At 43.1% G+C, this 21,578-nt stretch overlaps 1 protein-coding gene across 1 annotated transcript in view; it reads left to right on the top strand.

The window, feature by feature from the left end:
• Positions 1–21,578, top strand: part of KNL1 (kinetochore scaffold 1) — a 102,325-nt gene that overhangs the window by 39,604 nt on the left and 41,143 nt on the right. The window contains exons 9-15 of the mRNA XM_089693939.1: positions 4,647–4,762; positions 5,295–5,385; positions 5,471–5,587; positions 7,430–7,517; positions 10,729–10,800; positions 11,021–11,060; positions 13,627–13,728. Coding sequence (XP_089550065.1) covers positions 4,647–4,762; positions 5,295–5,385; positions 5,471–5,587; positions 7,430–7,517; positions 10,729–10,800; positions 11,021–11,060; positions 13,627–13,728 — 626 coding nt within the window. The remainder of the gene's footprint in view (positions 1–4,646; positions 4,763–5,294; positions 5,386–5,470; positions 5,588–7,429; positions 7,518–10,728; positions 10,801–11,020; positions 11,061–13,626; positions 13,729–21,578) is intronic.

The raw sequence follows: 21,578 nt of genomic DNA, 5'->3' as shown, positions 1-21,578 counted from the left end.
TTTGGGTGATATTTAGAGACCAAGATCGTTGATGTAATTTGGGGCAGAGTTATAAATGGCTTTATACGTTATTGTTAATGTTTTGAATTTTATCCGTTGGGCAATGGGAAGCCAGTGGAGGAATTGGTGGCAGAGAGGGGAGGCAGATACAGAACGGTTAGTAAGGTGGATAAGTCTGGCAGCAGCATTCATGATAGACTGAAGAGGGGATATCCTGCGATTAGGTAGGCCAATGAGGAGGGAGTTACAATAGTCAAGGAGAGATATAACAAGGGAGTGAATAAGTTGCTTAGTGGTTTCTGAGGTTAGGAACGGGCGTATCTTGGAGATGTTGCAGAGGTGAAGTCTACAAGATTTGGACAGTGATCTGATTTGGGGGTGAAAGGACAGATGGGAGTCTAGGATTACACCTAGTACCCTGGCATGAGGGGAGGGACTGATGATTGTGTTATTGATCTTGATGGAGAAGTCAGGGGAGGGGGCACAGGCTGTGGGGAATACTAAGAGCTCAGTTTTGGAAAGATTGAGTTTGTGGAAGTGGAGTTACATCCATGCCGATATGTCGCTTAGTAGGTTAGTAATGCAAGAGGAGACTGAAGGGGTGAGGTGAGGGTTAGAAAGATAGATTTGTGTGTCATCAGCATAGAGCTGGTACTTAAAGCCATGGGAGTTTATCAAGTGACCAAGGGAGGAGGTGTAGATGGAAAAGAGGAGTCCAAGGACAGAACCTTGAGGGACCCCTACAGAAAGAGGGAGAGAAGAGGAGGAGGCAGCGTTATAGGTAATGCTGAAGGAGCACTGCGATAGATAGGAGGAGAACCAGGAGAGAGCAGAGTCTCTGAGACCAAGAGAGTGGAGTTTTTTGAGGAGGAGGGGATGGTCAACCGTATCAAAAGCTGCAGAGAGGTCAAGTAGTAAGAGTACGGAGTAGTGGCCATTGGTTTTAGTAGATCATTAGTGAGTTTCAGTAGGGCGGTTTCAGTGGAGTGTAGTGAGCGAAAGCCAGACTGTAAAGGGTCAAGAAGGTTGTTGTCGGTGAGGTGGGAACTCAGGTGATTGTAGACTAAGCGTTCTAGGAGTTTAGAGGTGAATGGCAGCAGGGAGATGGGTCTTAAGTTGTTCAGGTTGGTGGGGTCCAGGGAGGGCTTTTTAAGTAGGGGAGTGATGTGCGCATGCTTTAGAGTTGAGGGGAAGGCACCAGTAGAGAGGGAAAGATTGAAGATGTGAGTGAGATTAGAACACCTGTCAGTTTTTATTGTTGCCTTTGCCTCCATTAGGGAGATTCACACTCTCTATCTGTCCTGTTTATTGTTACAATTGAAAGTAAAAGAAATTCCCAAATTTTGGGTGGACATCAGAGCAGTAATAGAGGGGAAAGCTACCAATGGAGAAACTAGTCTCACTTTGGAGGGATTTTTTTTTTTTTTTTTTGCTATGATACAGGAAGTGGAAGGAATTCTCCCATATGGGACACAGATGGCAAAGAAATTGATGGGGGGTTATAACCCTCTCGCTATCCAAAATGAAAAAAAATTTGCATTTAGTTACACTTTAACTAAGGATGCTTCTCTGATCCTGAGCAGGTTAGTTGATTCTTAGAATAACGTTTTGTTGAATAAGGGTTTGGCTGGTTTGCAAAGTTTGCTCTGTCAGAATTCTAAGATCACTGTAGGTGTTTATTTGATGGGTTCTTCTTACTCTTGTGTTCTTCCGTTGCACCTTGTTCTCCGTACTCTCTTTGGGCAGTATGACTTCAAGGTTGGTGTCCTTGGGGTTTTTCCCAGTCTTAGGGGGTCATTTTATTGTTCTTTGCGATATTATGCTGTGAAGACATCCTGTTGGTATCTTGAGATTGGTTGTCTGACCAGGTACCTCTTTCCTTATCATGTGACCTCTTTTTCCGGAAACCTAAGGGTTAAGATTATAATATTTCTCATGTTAACCAGCTGGTCTTCTCTAATGGAATTGTTTGTACAAGGCTTCCTCTAGGGTGCTTGATGGATTGTTGATTGGTTTTCATAATCACTCACTCTTTCAGGTATAACCATCCCCTTGGCAGTGATTTTTCTGTCTTGCTATGAAGCCCCAGCTTGATCCTCTGTGACGTCACCTTTGTCTTCACAGTTCCCCTGTCTTGCAGAGAGCGTCTCCTTATCTGCCTCTGCTTTGGGCAGGAGTCTTTTAGATATGTTTGAGCTCCCAAATTCTTCCTGGGCCTGTCAGTGGTTGTTGACCACCCCTCAGTTTGACTGCTTTTGAATGTTTATAAACTCCTGTATCCCTTGATTTTTGTACTTGCTGTAAATGTTTTTTTGAAGTTTTTAAGGGATATACGCTATATTGCCAAAAGTATTGGACACCCCTTCAAATCATTGGATTCAGGTGTTCCAATCTCCTCCATGGCCACAGGTGTATACAATCAAGCACCTAGGCATGCAGACTTCTTCTACAAACATTTGTGAAAGAATGGGTCGCTGTCAGGAGCTCAGTGAATTCAAGCATGGTACCGTCATAGGTTGCCACACGTGCAAAAAGTCCATCCATGAATGGGTTTCCATGGCCGAGCAGCTGCATCCAAGCCTTACATCACCAAGTGCAATGCAAAGCGTCGGATGTAGTGGTGTAAAGCACACCGCCACTGGACTCTAGAGCAGTGGAGATGTGTTCTCTGGAGTGACGAATCACGCTTCTCTCTCTGGCAATCCGATGGATGTGTCTGGGTTTGGTGGTTGCCAGGAGAATGGTACTTGGTTGACTGCAATGTGCCAAGTGTAAAGTTTGGTGGAGGGGGGATTGTGGTGTGGGGTTGTTTTTCAGGGGTTGGGCTTGGCCCCTTAGTTCCAGTGAAGGGAACACTTAAGGCGTCAGCATACCAAGACATTTTGGACAATTTCATGCTCCCAAGTTTGTGGAAACATTTTGGGCATGGCCCCTCCCTGTTCCAACATGACTGCACACCAGTGCACAAAGCAAGGTCTATAAAGACATGGATGAGTGAGTTTGTGATGTAGAAACTTGAGTGGCCTGCACAGAGTGCTGACTTCAACAGAGTTGAAGCTGTTATAGCTGCAAAGGGTGGGCCAACTCAATATTAAACCCTATGGACTAAGACTGGGATGCCGTTAACCTCATCCCGACCTCCTTATAGCAGATATACTGCTACAGGGCGGCAATGGTGAGAAAGATCATGTGTGTATGTATATGTGTGTGTGTGTATATGTGTGATTTTGTGTTTCTGGGTAGGGGGTGCGCGCCACCATTTGCAGCCACGGCTCTCAATCACTGGTTCCCGGCCAGTGATTACCCACCAGAGCCCTGTGATTACCAAGGATCTTTTTCGGGAAGGAGGGCTGCTTTTTCTACTAACAGTCCTCCTCCCTGTTGGCTTGGGTACACTGCCATCCAGAGCAGTGTGCTTACAGTGAAGCAGCAACACACCGCCCCCCAGCAAAACACTACCAGTTTTTTTTTTTTTTTTTTTAAACACTGATCACTGTATTGGTGTCACTGAGGATGTCAGTGGCACCAAGTCCGTTCCCCCCGTGTCAGAATGCCCGCCAGCTGCAGTCCTACTATAAGTCGCTGATCGACGCAATTACTAGTAAAAAAAACAAATTCCAGTATCTATACCGCCATTTGTAAACGCTATAACTTTCACTTAACCAATTAATTTACACGTATTGGGATCAAATACCACCGAAAGCTCAATTCATTGGGAAAAAAGGACAAATTTCATTTGGGCGTAGCGTTGCATTACTGCGCAGTTGTCGGTTAAAGTAACGCAGCACCGTAACGCAAAAAATGGCCTGATCAGGGAGGGGGGTGAATCCTCAGGAGGGCAAAGTGGTTAAAGTTCATGTGCAGGTAAATGCAGGCATCCCAATACTTTTGGCAATATAGTGTAAGTGCCACTTGTCTGAGTTTTTTTTTTCTTCTGACCTTTGTACTGCTTTCTCACAAAGCTGCAGAATGCTGGGTAGAGGAGAAGCTATACAGGGGTTGGTGCACATTTTTCTGTTTGCTAGTGTCCTAACCTCTGTAGATAATGGTATATCCGGACTGTTTCTGATTTCCTTCCCCCCCAGTGGACTTCAAGACACAGATTTTACTTTTAGGGTTCCTTTACACAAAGTGCATTGGGGTGCATTTGTGAATGTATGGCAACAAAATTATAGTGGTTCCCTAAGAATGTAGTCCACCCCAATGTGTTTTCCCAGCACTGAAAAAAGTGTAGCATGTATTACTTTTTTTTTTTCCAATGCAGCATGTTCAATTGCATGCAAACGCACATAAACGCAAAGCACTGCAAGGTACACAAATCATGACCTAACCTCATGTAGGTAACGGTATAACCTGACTGTTTCTTATTTCCTGTGTTTGGATTTCAAGAATAAGTTTTCACTTTAAGTACAAAAAGTGTATTTTTTTCTAGTGCATTAGGCAGTCTGTTTAAATGAATGGGCTACTTTTAGGGCAAGGCACAATGTGCATGCGGTACGCACCACAAAGATGTAAAGAAATTATCCACAAGACCAAGGAATTTTTTTTTTTGCGACTCTACATTTGCTCTCTGTTTACACTTGTGTTGTGTTTGTGCTGTAATTGTGTCAATTACTGAGGTTTTAATTTTGCTCCTTTTGATACAGCGTGGAAACTATGAAACCTCATCTTCTACAGACTTGATGCTAGATCTGTTCATTTATCAACCTAAGCTTCAAGTATACGAGGAGGAATGCCATACCTTACACCAAATAACTGAAGAGTATGTGTTTGTTTTTTTTAAGAGATGTAACTTACATTTTCATAAGTTTTATTAAGTCCTCATGCACACTGGATGTTTTTACAGTGGCTGTTTTTGACTTTTGACATACTTTTCTACAGCCTGTAAACTCCCCAGCATGTTATACTATGCATGCACACATAGACTGTAAGCGTTTTTTGGCTGGAAAAAAACCCAGAGCTGGTGGGTTTCTAGAGGAACACTGAAAAACGCGGTAAATCGCAGCAAACCAGCGTTTTTGGGCAAAAAAAAGTTTTCTTTTTGGTTAAAAAATGCAAACGCTGAAAAACTCACATTTTTAACTTGACATTACACAGCTAACGTTACCAGCGTTATGAAACCGCCCTGTGTGCATGGAGCCTAATAGCAGTCTGAGGGCTACAGAATATTTTTTAAACGTGCACCTTTCCACAAAAAAAAGTCTTATATAATCTAACCATCTTTTGAATGGAACATTCTTGTTAACATCTTTTTAAAGATGTGCTAGATTAATTTGCTTGTTAAATCTTATTAGGTTGAAGTTGTATACAGATATGCAAGATAAGCCTCTAATTGAGGTTAGCAGCCTGCTGTGGGAAGCTATGAGGATGTGCTCAGAAAATGAGGTACTAAATATGTTAACTTGATGCATTTACTTTGATTCTGAGAGTTTTACATCAAATAGTTATATATTTGCTTGATTTCTGATAGCTGATGTGCTTTGGTGCGACACTAAAAAATATGAAGTCTATGTACTCCAAGAAAAGCAAGATTTTGGCTCATGAAGCAAAAGTATCTATTTACAGCAAGCTACTTCATAAAGCTGAGGTAAATGTGATTATTGTATATTAAAGTATTCTTTCTCTCCCCTTTGTGTATGTATGGGTGTTTGCCTACCGATCTATTTATATTCCTGATCCTACCCACCGTGTGTTGCTTGATTTCTCATACAGAGTGTGTGACTGAAGCTAAACGTCACCTAGAACAGACCTTGAAATTTCTGCTCGCATTTGGCGAGTGGAAATAATGTGGGGGTGAGTGTGTGCCAACACTCTGCAGGAGACAGGCAGTGGCATGCTGGGCTGTATATTATTCCACAGTGAGGAAGGAGTGGGCGGGGCCATGAGCTCCACTGACTCTCTGACCAATTCTAGAGCAGTGGGTGGGCTCCACTCCGGTGTATGGGGACAAAATGGGTGTGACTTGGCATGCAGTGGCCACTCTGATCCCAAGAATCGGACGCCGGAACCCCGACATTTCACCCCGCATGGCACTGCTGTTCCTGGAGCTGAAGGAGGGATGAGGAGCCCAGGTACTCGGGGAGAGGACAGAGGACATTCCATTCGGATGGATGATAGCCACTGACAACACAAGTAAGAACCTCTCCAGTGCCCCGAACTGTGGATCTTTGTGCCGGGACATACCATCATTGTGTGGGGACTCAGCATTTGTATCAGTGGTTGAATTGTACCCTATCATCGGTATCAGTAAGAGGGACAATGCCCCATGCTTGGTGTCAATGGGAGGAATGATGCCCCATCATTGGTGTGAGTGGGAGGAATGATGCCACGTCATTGGTGTCAGTGGGAGGAATGATGCCACGTCATTGGTGTCAGTGGGAGGAATGATGCCATGTCATTGGCGTCAGTGGGAGGAATGATGCCATGTCATTGGCGTCCGTAGGAGAAATAGTGCCCCATCATTGGCGTCAGTGGAAGGAATAGTGCCCCATTGTTGGTCTCAGTGGGAGGGACAGTGCCCCATTGTTGGTCTCAGTGGGAGGGACAGTGCCCCATTGTTGGTCTCAGTGGGAGGGACAGTGCCCCATTGTTGGTCACAGTGGGAGGGACAGTGCCCCATTGTTGGTCACAGTGGGAGGGACAGTGCCCCATTGTTGGTCACAGTGGGAGGGACAGTGCCCCACTGTTGATCACAATGGGAGGGACAGTGCCCCACTGTTGGTCACAGTGGGAGGGACAGTGCCCCACTGTTGGTCACAGTGGGAGGGACAGTGCCCCACTGTTGGTCACAGTGGGAGGGACAGTGCCCCACTGTTGGTCACAGTGGGAGGGACAGTGCCCCACTGTTGTCAGTGGGAGGACACGATTCCCGTGTGGTTTTATCAGTTGTAATGGAATGCGATTTCAAGCGTCAGCTGTGTTGAGAAAACTGAATTGGCATAATGCTCTTTGTAGAGGCCCAGGCTCACAAGTAGAGAGAGAATTCAAAACTGCAACTGTATGAAAATCGTAAGACAAATGCAGTGCTATACAAGCTGAATCACACCACAGGTGCTCCTAGAATTGAACTTAAAGACTAAAGGAACTCACACTGCTTCAGTGTGAACCTAGTCTTATTGCTGTATGTATTTTGTTCTACTGATGGTTATTTGAATATGATTCTTTGATGTAAACAATACCGCACTTCATCTCTGCTCTTGTCTGCTAAATGATAATTCTTTCAATAAAAATATTGCAAAATAACTTTTTTTGTTAAGGTTAGTTAATAAACATGTGAAAAGACTAGAGCTCTAGGCTGGCTGAAAGCAATAAATATAAAATATTCTTATGGGAGATTTATATCGAGCCTATAATTTATAATCTGTAAATTTTGTCAAAGATTGGATTATTCTCTGGCTTCTGATATTCATTATTCATATCACATTTGCAGGTTCACGTGGTAGAGGTACAGAGAAGACTAACAGAGACTACTAAACTACTTGAAGAAGTTGATGATTGTATATCCAGCTTACAAATCGGTAGGTTTTTTCCTAAATGTTGATTCATCTACCTCAACCTACAGAAATAGCAAAATCCACTCGTTCATGCTATATTCACACTGAGCAGACCTTTTTAAGGCTATTTTTCAAGTGGGTTTTTTTTCATGTGTTTTTTTCCGAGCAGATTTGCAAATTATAGGCGTTTTTTATTTGGCCATTTTTACGGTGGCCAATAGGAACCTGTGTAGATGTGTCCTAGGTGCATACAACAGAAAAGCCAGAATAAAGCACATAACTGCAGTACACAGAAGTACCGTTCTTTTCTCCTTGATCTAGGGAGCAATGCAGCTGTTCCACGGGGTAGCAAGTTTTGTCTCGCTACCTTCCAGGCTCTGATGGTTCTTGCCCAGCTCTTATAATGGGGATCCTTGGGATCATAGACGCAGGGGTGGCCACGAATGAGAGCAATGAAGGTCTCAGCTTCCAGAAGCAGAATCTCCTCCATTTTGATCACAAGATGTATGTTTTTAAGGTGTGGAGTGATGCTAGAAAAGGGGAGGGCAGCTGCTGTTTGAGATGAAAACGCCTGAAAAAATACTCAAAAACGCTAATTTCTTGCTGTTCAGGTATTTTCCATTCAAGTCTATGAGGACTAAAATGCTCAAATCTGCCTGAAAAGTAGCACATACTTTTTTGAGTGACAGGCGTTTTGCTACAGGGGACAAAATGCTCAAATGTGAACAGGGGCCATTGAAATGGATGAATGAATAAGTTTCCTTGTTGAGCGTTTGAGCATTGAGCTTCAAGTTGAAAACACTTAAGTGCGAACGGAGCCTCAAGGTTTGATATTCTTTGCATTGTGAAGTTCAAATAAATTGTAACACTGGAATTTTAAGTCTAGTTGCCTTCATGTAAGTTTAGATGTTTCTGAAGGTGTATTCTTCAGGGAATTAATTTGCTTTATACACAGTAATAGATAAAGAAGAAATTTAGAAAGAATCCAAAATGTTAAGCTCTGGGGAGAGCACAAAAGCCTGGGTTATTGGGGTGTGACAGCAAATTGTATTATCTTTTTTCTCTGTGTTCATACTTAATGCTGATATGTTTTAACCATTTCAATACCGGGCAATTTTACACCTTCCTGCCCAGGCCATTTTTCAGGTTTCAGTGCTCTCACACTTTGAATGACAATTGCGCGGTCATACACATTGTACCCAAACTAAAATTTTATAATTTTCTTCACACAACTAGAGCTTTCTTTTGGTGGTTTTTAATCACCGCCAGGGTTTTTATTTTTTGCTAAATTAACAAAAAAAGACCAAAACTTTTGAAAAAAAAAAACACGTTTTTCTTTGCTTCTGTTATAAAAGTTTACAAATAAATAATTGTTCATAAATTTAGGCCAAGATGTATTCTGCTACATGTCTTTGGTGAAAATAACCCAAATTAGGATGTATTATTTAGTTTGTAGGAAAGTTATAGAGTTCACAAACTATGGTATAGATCTGAAAATTGATCAATCCTGAAGTACTGACAGCCAATCTAATTTCTTGAGGTCCAAGAATGTCAGAACAGTACAGATATCCCCCAAATGACCCCTTTTTGTAAAGTAGACAGTCCGACGTACTTCATAAGAGGAATGGCGAGTTTTTTGAAGTTGTGTTTTTTTGTCATTTTTCGGAAAATGAAAAAAATTATTTTCACTTTTTTTTTTTTTTTTTTTTTTTTTTTTTTTTTACATACTGTCACCAGTGCAGTACGGCATCATCATATAACTGGCATGGCGGTGAACAGGGACACTGAGTGGTGACAGTATGAAATAAAAATAAATATATATATATATATATATATATATATAATTTTTTTTTTTTTTAATTTTATATTGCATTTTTTTTTTTTTTTTTTTTTTCATATTTTACTATGACCAAAGTAGTAAAATGTTACCATAGTAACATTTTACTACTTTGGGGAAGTGATCAGTATATTTTTTTTTTTTTTTTTTTTTTTGTGCTTAGCTGTGATTTGGCCACAGCTAATCACATGACATGTGCATGTGACCTGCTGTGACCATTCACAGCTAGGCACTAGTATACAATGGATGGCATGAATGAAGCCATCCATTGTATACAACTGTCATGTGACCTGCTGTGATTGGTCACAGCAGGTCACATGGTATCGGCAATAGGGGCCGGTACTCAGATCTGTCATTGGCCGTGTCCGAGGTACACGGCCGGTGATAGATCGCGCAGCTCTGCAACCGCGCGAACTGCGCATGTGCGGGAGGACGCCAAATGACGTACACCCCGGAAAGCTAATGCATTTTTGCGGCCGCCAAACGGCTATAGGCCGGGCGTCTAATGGTTAAAGTGGAAGCCCGTAATACATTATTTCAGGTACATGTATAGCTCCGTCAATTTACGCAGCGCTTTACGTATATATTGTACATTCACATCAGTCCCTAACCTTCAAGGGGCGTACAGTCTAAGGTCCCTAACTCACATTCATACATACACATACTAAGGCCAATTTAGACAGGACCCAATTCACCTACCAGCATGTCTTTGGAGTGTGGGAGGAAACCAGAGTACCCAGAGGAAACCCACACAGGCACAGGGTGGTATGCAAACTCCAGGCAGGTGGTGCCGTGGTTGGGATTCGAACCAACAGCCCTAGTACTGCCAGGCAGAAGTGCTAACCATTTAGCCACTGTGCTGCCCACACATTTCCTTCAATGGTTTGACATCCTTCTTCGGCGCTGGTGTAATCTGTGCTGGGCTGTGGCTGTTTTCATTGGCCAGCACGGGATGACATCACTCCTGGGCAGAAGTTAGATCATATTGACACACTGGATCTGTGTCAAAATGTAAACAGGCTGTATTGCATAGCTCAGTGTACATATTAAAGAAGACTGCAAGCAGGCAGTTAGGTTTATTTTATTGCAGCAGAGACATGTGAAGCATTATAAGAGCCTTTCTACTCGCAGTCTTTAAAATTGAGATGTTAGTTCCTCAGGATCTGTTCTAGTCATTAAATGCTGGTTTAAATGGCTTCCTATGCTTTGCTACTCTTGTCAGTGCTCTATTAGTCCTGTCACAATTTAGTTTTATCACTAGCAATATAATTTAAATGTTCGAATGTTTTATATTATGCACTATAATTCAATGTACTTTTACTTATTGCTTTTATAAAGATTTTTATTTTAGTTGTCCAGTCTCATGAACAGTTTAAAAAAAAAATGTTCTCTTTATAGAAACTGCCAAACTGGAAGACGGATTAAAAAATAACTGGGCAAACATCCCACGTAGTAAAGTGATGCAGTGTGGTGAGTAAAGGCAATTCTATCTTTCTGGAAACCCTGATGTTTGGCTTCCCTTACAAATCAGCAATGTCCATGCTACCTGTACCTGAAACAACCTGAAACCTCTTCCTTATCTGTGAGCTTTTATTATTGTAGCTGTGGGAATGTGTACATGTGAGCTAGCTGTGTACAGTAATGCAATTTTTATTGCTCACTATATTTATTTTTTTGTTTCTGTTTGCAGAGTTAGAAAATTTGATCTCTCAGGAACAGATTGGTATCCGGTAAGATGGATAACACACACACTTGTTTATTTTGTCACTTTAAAATTGTATATTGCGACTATTTCTAGTAAGTGCTAGCTTTAAAGGACATGTCCAGGTTTAGATACAAAGTTATACTATATTTACATGGTGGCTTAGGGTTGGTTCACACCAGATGCAGTCAAATGCATTTTTTTCTGCATCAAAAACGCATGAATAGTACGTGATAGGGATTACAGTGTCATAGTTCATACCAGTGCAGTGTGTTCCAGTGTAGAAAAAAAATAGGCCATGCTGCATACTTCTGTGCTAAACACTTGCATCAGCATTAGATAAAAGGCAATTCCAATGCGACACTGGTAAGAAGTGGGGGGTTTTTGTTTTGTTTTTTTTTTTAAATTTCACCTCTCCCTCCAGGTTATCCTTGCTGCCTAAGCCTAGGTTCACTTTATAGCCTGCATGTGAATAGCACAGGAACCGAACTGCATTCTGTGTGGTGCAATTTGAGACAATTTGTTTTGAAAGTACCAAAGTAGAGCAGGCACTCCTTTTTTTTTTTTTTTCTTCTTTCTTTTTTCTTTTTTTGAACTACACTGTAATCACGTTATTGGCTTTTACTATAGGATCCAGTTTAGGCAAATATATTGCCTTTGTGACCTGCATTTGGGGTGTTGTTCACTTTGAATTGACACCCACTGCAGATCGTATGTTTGCAATACGATGCGAGAAACACACAAGGATCACATGGTTGCCCTCACCGCATATGTATGAACTGGGGTTAAGAGTCAATTCACATCATGCCTGCACAGGACGTGCTGTGCAATTCTGTACGGTGCGATTTCAGTGCATGCACTACTTTTTAAAACGCACTGCAACAGATCACATGGTACAAAAGTACCATGAGATTTGGTGTGGGCAAATGCACTGCATTTTTGACTTGTGTTTGCGGTATCACTAGCTTTCTGTTGACACCCACTGCAGATCGCAAACAGAGTGCGTTTTGCATGCGGGTTGAATCACCCAGGAACGCACAACGTGTTCCTGTGTGGGGCATGGTGTGTACCGGCCCTAAAAACTTTTCTCCCAGGCACATTCCATTTACACCTGAGCATAGCAGAAAGATGCATTCCCGGTTTTTTTTTTGCGCGTAAACGCACATGAATGGGCTGCCTATGCACAATGAACACTGTCACGTCAAAACGCACAGCGCTCCACAACCAGGAAGCTTTCTGGGGCGTTTGTTGCATGCAGGGCAGCCCACTTAAAGGAATGGGGCTGCCTTATGTGTAGGCAGCAAGGATGACAAGGGAGGAGAAGTGAGGATTAAAGAAAAAAACATCCATCCATCACAGTTGTATAGGATGTCACAAAGCTTCTTATCTATTGCTGTTGCATCCTCTGAGATAACATGGAAATCTATGGAGCTGAATTCACACTGAAGTCTAGTGCACTCTGCTGAGTCCCATTCAAAATAATGTGATATCCCTTGTCATAAAGAGAGGAAAAAAAACCCTGGAACACATCAAAAGTGCAGGTAAACTCGCATGCTGAAATCTGAACTGCGTTTCTGTGGTGTGAACTGGACCTTTCTCTTATGGTATGGCTCATTCATGCTAATGGCAATTTACTGCATGAACAACAGTGAGAAGATTTTTGAACAAAGGATGTAAATATCTTGGGAGGCCGCTGTCAGATGTAAGTAGGCACCTGAGCGGAGTAGGTTAAAGCGGAGCTCCAGTCAAAATTTTAAAAAAGTCAGCAGCTAAAAAAAACTGTAGCTACTAACTTTTCAAAAACAAGCAGTCACCTGTTCCTTGATCCAGTGGTGTCCTCAATCAGCCGTGTTCACTGGCCATCCTGTGTCTCTGGTGCATGCATCTTCAGTGTGAGCATCTGGCTGTGACAGCTTGCGGCTCCACAGCCCGGTGCCCACTGTGCATGCGTGAGTAGCGATGCGCTTTTTGAATGGTCCCGTAGTCTTCTGGGACCTGTCACGTGTCCCAGAAGACTACGGGGAGAGGGGGAGGACACCTTCCATTTCCGATCGCCTAGGCCAGCCTTTCTCAACCTTCGTGATGCAGAGAAACCCTTGAAGTAACTTTCCGGTCTCAGGGAAACCCTGCTAAAAATTACTATATCTACAATTCATGATGCATTAGTGTGATGGTCAGTAGGAAGAATGCTCCTTACACTTGTGGTCACTGGAAAGAATTACTCCCTTTATTGATGGTTAAAAAGATCAATAGTGTCAGTGGGAACTTATCTGAGAGGCAGAAGTTGCTCATTGCTCAAGGAATCCCAAGCATCCTCTGGAGGAACTCTTGGGTTCCATGGAACCCTCGTTGAGAAACCCTGGATAGACGGTCGCAGTGGAAGTGGGAGCGGGTACCTGTCAAATTCGGGTACCCCCTCTCTCCCCCCGCTCCTCAAAAGTGCCAATCCCTAACGGAGTGGGGGACGAGACCTTAAAGCAGAATTTCTTCTTTTGGGTGGAGCGTTGAGAAGTGAGTGAGAATTTTTTTAATCCTTATTTCCAAAGAAGATAAGATAGAAATTAAAGCTACTTATATATCTGACTATTTTGTAGGGAAAAGTCACACTTGGAAAAACGAAAGGAAAAGGTCTTGACACGCCTTGGTTGCTTGCAGGACGAAGCACGAGGCCTTGACAGATGTTTGCAGGAACCTTGGTAAGAATAACCATTTTCTTACATATCCAGGAATGGCTCCAACCACTTGTTCTTTATTGGATGAAAGGGGCATATATATATATATATATATATATATATATATATATATATATATATATATATATATATATATATATATATTGCTTGTTCTTCACTACCACAACCATGGTTTTTCAAAACACCTTCTGATGAGCTGTTGCCATTTGACCTATGTGCCTGTGCATGGTTTAGCATAGAATACATTGGAGTAGCTCCTGGAAAAAAAAAACCAGATGGCTGTTTAGAGAGTTTAGTTTAGAGCGTAACCTTCCCTTGATAAAGTGGTTGTTGGCCTCATACATGAAATATGAACAAAGCATATCCTTCTATATTGTGTTTGTGTTTCAATCCAGAGCACTAAGTGTCATTTCTGCCCTCTGCCTCGTTCCTCTGATATCTGCAGGAGTAATTTCTGACAAGTTTTCCTGACACCAAGAGAAAAAAAGGTGACCGGGGGGGGGGGGGGGACCTCCAACAAGGTACACCTATTAGAATGCCCCTATACAAAAGGTGCCCCTACCAGAGTACCCCCTTAGATCAGTAACCCTCATCAGAGTGCCCCCTCAGATCAGGTATCCCCATCATAGTGCCTCTTTACATAAGGTGTTCCCATTTGGATACCCCCTTAAATAAGGAGTCCCCCATTACAATGCCCATCAGAGTGCCCCCTAAACTCAGGTTTTTCCTTCAGAGTGTCCCCATACATCATATTCCCCCATCTATCAGTGCTCCCCCATACATCAGATTCCCCCATTAGAGTCTCACTACAGATCACCAGAGCCCATAAAAAACCAACAGGTGGCAGGAGCTCGGAGGAGAAGCGAGCCACAGGGGGTGGGGCACACACGAGAGGTCATTGGCTGCTATAACACTGGCAACAAACCTTCTCTGGCTCTGACACAGCAACAGGTTTCTCACTCCTGCAGGTCCTTCCTTGGGGATCTTTGTGTCAAAGGAGAAATTTTTTTGCTGCCTTCACCATGGTTCTCGATCAGCTGGCAAACATCTACAAGGATTTGCAGCAAAGTAACTGTAAATGGTCTAGGTCTCAGCCACCGCAGCTGATACATTGAGTTTCTACTTCAGGGTCAAAAGTGATAGGATTTAGGGTCATGGAATGCGTCCAAAGTGGTCAACTCCTAGATTGTAAGCTCCAAGGAGCAGGGCCCTCCTATCCCTCTTGTATTGAACTGTATTGTCTCCCGTTATATTGTAAAGTGCTGAGCAAACTGTTGGCGCTATATAAATCCTGTATAATAAATACTTTCCTATGCATGTTCACCTTGAGGAGGATTTGTACAAGGACTGGGTCTATCTGGATAAGGTGTTTACACAACAATATCTAATGGAAAGCTGTATCCTCAAAAAGTGGATTGTCCAAGGGTGGACACTGCTGTCTTATTTAAATAAGACTTAGTCCAGGAACTCCTTTCTGCTAAGGGGGTTTCAGAAGTTGATTTAAGCAGAACATACTGTAGTTTTTCTTTCCTTTTCTGCAGTGCCTTATCTTAAGATTGCAGCTGGAATATAGTTATGGCTGTGTGTCTCTCTTGGTGCCAAAATCTGACGCTTTTTTTGTGTTACCAAAGGGTTCCCAAATGGGATAGGTGGCCTCTCAATCCACAATTGTTAGGTGGAATCAGCAGATCATTACCTGAAGAGGATGGTTCCCTACTTTCCTATGAAGTGCTGTTGCTCTTTGAGTTTTCAGCATCATGCCTCAGTTTCATGTCCTGTACATTTACTACCTCGTCTTCCTTACACGTGTTTGTCAAGTTTTACCAGGTGGATGTTCAGGCTGCTTCAGACATCGGCCATTGATGGAAGGTCCTCCAGGCAGTCCTGTGAGGACCATTACTCCTACTTTTTTTTCTGTTTCTAAAAGATTGGTTGTTGCTGTGCCTGGTGACTGTTTGTTGTTTTGCAGTTGTCCACCCCTTGCAGAATTGCTTTTGGATGGCCCAATGGCCTGAGAATTAAATTCCCATGTTTTCTGTGATGTATGATTTTAAAAACTGGATATATTTTTTATTTATCTCTAAAATCCTTTTCTTGGCATTCCTCACATGCCACAGTTTCCTCCGCTCTTGTTTCCTCTCTGATATTGCTTGCTGACAAGACTGAGGCAATGCTGAAGTGGAAGGGGTTATGCAGGGCTCAGTCAAGCTAGCCTGTGACCAATCACTTGGAGGTGGAGCATAACCCAATGCTCTAATAATTCACTCTCCTGTGTCCTGTGATGTATTCCAAGAAAAGGATTTTACACATGAATATTTTTTTTCTTTATCATACAATATAGGGCACAGGTCTTCAAATCATATTGGTATGGGTTATATGCCACACGTTCAGGTAACTGAACACTGGCAGAGCCACTTAAAGCACTGCTTCATATAACAGCTCCTACCATGCAAGCCTCCATTTTTGTTACTAGCAACTTTAAGTGTTGGATGTATTTCTCTGTGTGAGAAAATGTTGGTAGTTGGGGAACAGTGAAATCTCCTATCAAGAAAAGTTTCAGGCTGTACCAGTAAGCAGCGGCATTAGGTGTGCACTTTCCCGATAAGTGCCCCCCGGGTTTGTACAGAGGGGACTGTACCAGGACCCCTCGTGAAGGTACGAGCGGGCATGCCTGTAAGTTTGCAACTGCATTAGACCTGGTGTATAGGGGATACATGGTGCAGGGTGTGCATTTCCAGTGGGTGCTGTGCAAGTCCAAGGCCATGGTCCACCTCTGGAAGGGAACCCTGTCTTTGAAGATCTCCCTCTTATTGAAGGGAGAGATGTACCCAACTAAAATGGGTGAAGTTACACATAGTTTGCCCTAGGAATCCTGCCAAAGTTGTGGTAAGTTTGGTGCCAGACCGTTAAAACCGTTTTTTTGTGGCTGGTGTTCCATCACTGACTGAGTACTGTAGTGAGTGGATCGGAGTTGCAGACCCTTTTGTCGGTGCCATATTGCTTCTTCTATCTCTGTATAGGTGCATGTGCAGACACCATATTGATTTTTGCTTGGCTAGAGTGTGTGTGTGTGTGGGTGCCATTTTGTCCTCTGAAACGTAAGTGCAGATGCTCTACTGTCCAAGAAGGCATATGTTCAGGTGCCTTTTTCTGTTAGAGCGCTTTTTAGGAGGGAGAGCATGAGGCAGGCAGCTTTCTACTATGGTCTCCACTGCCCAGCAGACAAGTACAGTGAAATCAGCCATCTGGCAATGTGGTTATTGCCTAAAGAGAGGCATGCCTTAAGGGGAGTGGACACTGCAGGTGGTCTCAGCTACCTTTTAATCCTGAGTGGAGGACGTCACACACAGTGAGGAGGTTGAAGACAGTTTGGCCAACGTCCAATCACTTCCTACTATCCTACGCGCTGTACAGTTTCCAGCAAGGGACTCGAGATCTAAATGTTTTTCCCCAATCAGACAGTCAGGGCTCCCCCTGTTGTCAAACTCAGGTGCAGTATTTTTTTTTTTTTTTTTTTTTTAAATCAGATCTTTTTTTTATTTAAGTATGGATCCATGTACAGTATACATATAATCATACAACCACAATCTCCAACGGAGTGTGGCGTTAGTGTCAACAAGTTACATCGTTATAATGTGAAAGGGATACAAAGTCATGTATTCCGAAGATATAAACAACACATCCACTTGTGTGGTTCTTTCAGATAGGGGAAAATATGCTTTGAACAGGGCCTCAAAAAGCTTATCCACAGAATATGAGAAAGTTGGTATGGAACCACAAGTCTTGTTGAGACAATAGAGATTCGAAAGCAACCTTGGGAACAACCTATTTCTTGTAGGATTCCTCCTCAATGGGAAACCTAATGGGCAAAGCACTTTGGAACAAATATTTTTTGGGAAATTTCCAGTCCTCATCCAAAACATCCTTATAGCGATTCTAAAGGTTAATTTTTTTGGTAAAATAAAAGACATGTCTATACTTATCTCCTGTGTGCAGTGGTTTTGCACAGAGCAGCCTGGATCCTCTTCTCTGGTCCCCCACAGGCTCTCCTGGCTCCTCCTGTCTGCCAAGTGCCCCCACAGCTAGCAGCTTGCTATAGGGGCACCCACTGCTCTGTGTGTCCATTCACACATGGAGCCACGACTTGGTCCCGCCCTCTCTCTCTCCCCTCATTGGCTGACTGGCTGCGATTGACAGCAGCGGGAGTGAATGTCTCATGCTTGCTGTTTCAGCCAATGAGGAGGCAGAGACCCGTGACAGCCGAGACTATCAATCACATCACTGGCTTGTGATGAGGCTCAGATAAGTATTGAGAGGGCTGGGGGAGCTGCTGCACACAGAAGGTTTTTTTACCTTCATGCATAAGACTTGGTTGTTTTTGACAGATTTCAAGGTGTGGTGTCCCACTCCACAGGATCCTTGCCACTAGAAGATGCTGTGGGACATACATTAGTACAGGGCATGCATGCGCCACCCTGTTTGGACATACTGATTCCTTCTTTGGGTCTGTCTCCTGGGCAGGTGTGGCCTGGCAGCCCCACTGTGAAAATGAATCCCACCTACCTGTGCTACTGAGCAGGCGCATTTATTTTGATATCGGTCCCTTTGCATTTGGGACACCAAGCTCTTAGGATGCACCTTGCAGAAGCTCTTCAGGCCACCATATGACTGGAGACCCCAAAGCCTCCGTTTGGTGGGACACCACACCTTGAAATCTGTCAACAACCAAGTCTTCTCCGTTGCATCCTCATGCTGAAGTGAACCTGTGCAAGTACTAAGTAATTTGCTCAACGATACCTGATAGTAGACTGTTTTTACAAAAAGTTGTCCCCTTTTTTAAGGCGTCATTTTCCTTGACTAGTGCAGTCATGCATCCATTGGGGTTTGTCAGGCTTTGCTGATATGGGCTAAGTGTATGGCAAAAAGAACCTGAACATTCCGGTCCAGTTCATTGTTCAGACAACACTTGAAGCTCTTCCTTGAAACGTTGTGCTTCTGCATGTATAGATGGGACACTTGTCCGTGTGTCTGAGGTGTGCGCTGTGGCTTACATGCTGACCAACTGAGCTCCCCTGAAAAAGCAGTCAGAATGCAAATTTTTCAAAAAGTGAAAACCTCTCTGGCAAAATATGGATATGTTTCTCCAGAACATCATCTGAGGATTGAGCATTCTTACTTCCAAAAGAAGCATCAGAAGCTATCTTCCAAGAAGAGTTCCTCTTGTTCTTTTGAGAACTAGGGGGCGAAACAGAAAACTTTTTCAAAAGAGAGACCTGGAGCCCTAAGCCTGCCAAGACGGGTGACAAACCACCTTCCCAATAAAGAGGACCCCCTCCCCACTTGTGCAAATGAGAGGGACATGTGGGCCCAAAACTTTTTGTTCAGAGTCTAAAGGCTGGAGTTTCATGTTTTGCCTTCTCCATGTTGGCAAACACCCAAAAAAGAGAAGTTGCAGTGCTAAACACAAAAGTATGGAATAATACCAAAAGATAAATGGTGCCGAGACAGGAAGTGACTTCTCACTGTCTGTATAGACGTGCTAAATATTAATGGCCGCTGTTATTTGTAAGTTTATGAACCCCTGAGGATGCGCTGTCGTGCGAAATGGCCTTGGGTTGTTAGGCATTATTGCTGAAGGTCGTGCTGCCATTCTGAGTGTCTGGTGGCCCTTTATGTAAGTGAACACACAGCGATTTCTTTGTTTTTAATTGACCATTTTATCTGTGTATAAATGCACTTTATAGATACTACTATACTATGAGAGATTCATTGGTGGCTTTTGAAGGATGAAAGTGCATGTACTGACGTCTGGTGCAGCGGGATATGAGGAGAACTATTGAGTTTCCTGATACACTGAAGGATCATACCTTGGGAATTTAATATCATACAAACGCTATTACTGCTTTTCTAAACAGTATCATCTTCTGGTGTGTTTTCTTTGTAGCCATTGGTGGAGGTAACACGTCTGTGGTTCCTGGATCACTGGGTGAAGATTTACTATACAGTGGACATCGAATTTTATTTTTTCACACTTCATGGTATTTATCTATTGACATCATTCAATATTTTTGTGTTTAGCGCTTCTCTTTTTAGCACTTATAGGATCTTGGTATATCGGTATCCATTGCATGCAGTTACACATCATATTTTTCACTTTCTGATTTTTTTGGATTAGCGCTGACCTTATTTTGTTTTTTATATTTTACCCAAATGAGTGCAGTTCTGTTGCACTGGAACAGTTGTGCTTTCAGGAGTCTGACTTTCCCAGAACCAGAGAGATTTTATGGTTCTTATTCCAACCTGTTCATGGTGCCCAAGCCAAATAGCGATTGTGTGGTACAGTCTGAGCCTGAAGAGCTTGAAGAAGTTCTTAAATGTTCAAAAGTTCAGTATAGAATCTGTAAGGTCAGTGGTTGTTTGTTTGTCTGGGGGATTTCCTGGGCTCAATGGAAATAAAGCTAACTACCTCTACCACCCTATATTTTCACTTCACTACCTGTGTTTTGATGTGGGGGATTCAACATTTTCAGTTTGTGCCCTTTGGCCTAACCACATGACCACAAGTTTTCACAATGGCCACAGTTTTGGGTCATCTGCAAGCCAGGGGAATCCCAATTCTGGGATATCTAGATGATCCACTCCTGCAGCAGTAATTGAGAGGAGGCCTCAGGGCCATTATGCAGAAGATAATGCAAGTCCTGTGGAACTTTGGCTAGGTCTTCAATCTGGACACAGCCCTGCACAATTTTTCCTTCCCACCAGAAAAGGTTTTGGACTCTTTGGCCTAAGATGCAAAAATATAATTCCCTGGAACTCCGCTTCAGGAGGGTGCTGGAGTTGATGCTACCCTTCTTCGAGGCAGTCCCATTCAGTTCATTCAAGACTCTTGCAACTCAACTTTGTCAGTGTGGGTTAAAAGGACTCTCTCTTTGGATTGCGTCATGTCTTTGCACAACAAAACCAGGTTATCCTTGGAATGGTTTCTATCCAGCCTGGAGTTAGTATCTTCTACACCATGGTGAGAAATGATTTCCCTGACTCTTACAACGTACGCCAGCTTGCTGGGCTAAAGAGGAGTTCTGGACTCCCTGGCAGTCCAGGGGTTGTGGTATTCAGAGGTAGCTTGCATGGATCACAGGACAATTCAGATTGTCCTCCAGCACTGGACTTTATTTCTCTGGGGGCTGCCATTCAGGGTCCAATCTGCCACAGCTGTGGCATTTATAGATCACCTAGGCAATACCAGAAGGCAGGGTGCTCCTCTTGAAGCAGAAATCATTCTGACTTGGGTGGAACTCAAATTTTCTGGTTGTGTTGGCAGTAAACATTCCTAGCATGGAAAATCGGCAAGCAGATTTCTAAGTTTCCAACAGCTGGACACCAGAGAGGAGTTCCTCCACCCTAAGGTATTTCACCAACTTTTTGTTTTGAGGGATGCCAGGCATAGATGTAACTGTGTCCAGACACTGCCACAAACTGGAAAGATAACTTCCCTTGCCCGGACCCCTTTCCCAAGCTCAGCTTGGCTGCTAAAGACCAAGTATTGTGAGGCTGGGTTCTTGCTGACTCTAAATTCTTGCTTTTTGAAGGCCAGAAATCCCTCTTTGTAAGGTTAGTCGCTGCATGTAGAAAGCATATTTTGCTTGATGCAAAAAGGAAATCTTCATTCCAGGAAATGCTCCATGGTACAGGTATTCTTCTTTCTTCATTTAGAACTGCACAAGTTTTTAGTCCTGAGAAGTATAGCGTTGGGTTTCTGACTTGGTAATGCTCTTTCAAAAACTGTTGGCTTCTCACTCTTTGTTCAGAGCCTGTGCAAGGATTTGCTCACATAGTTCCACCAGTATGCTTCC

Source organism: Staurois parvus, unplaced genomic scaffold (assembly GCF_062004578.1).
Source record: "Staurois parvus isolate SC_StPar_1 unplaced genomic scaffold, SC_StPar_1.0 ptg000642l, whole genome shotgun sequence".
NCBI lineage: Eukaryota > Metazoa > Chordata > Amphibia > Anura > Ranidae > Staurois > Staurois parvus.
This window is presented reverse-complemented; position numbering and strand designations above follow the sequence as displayed.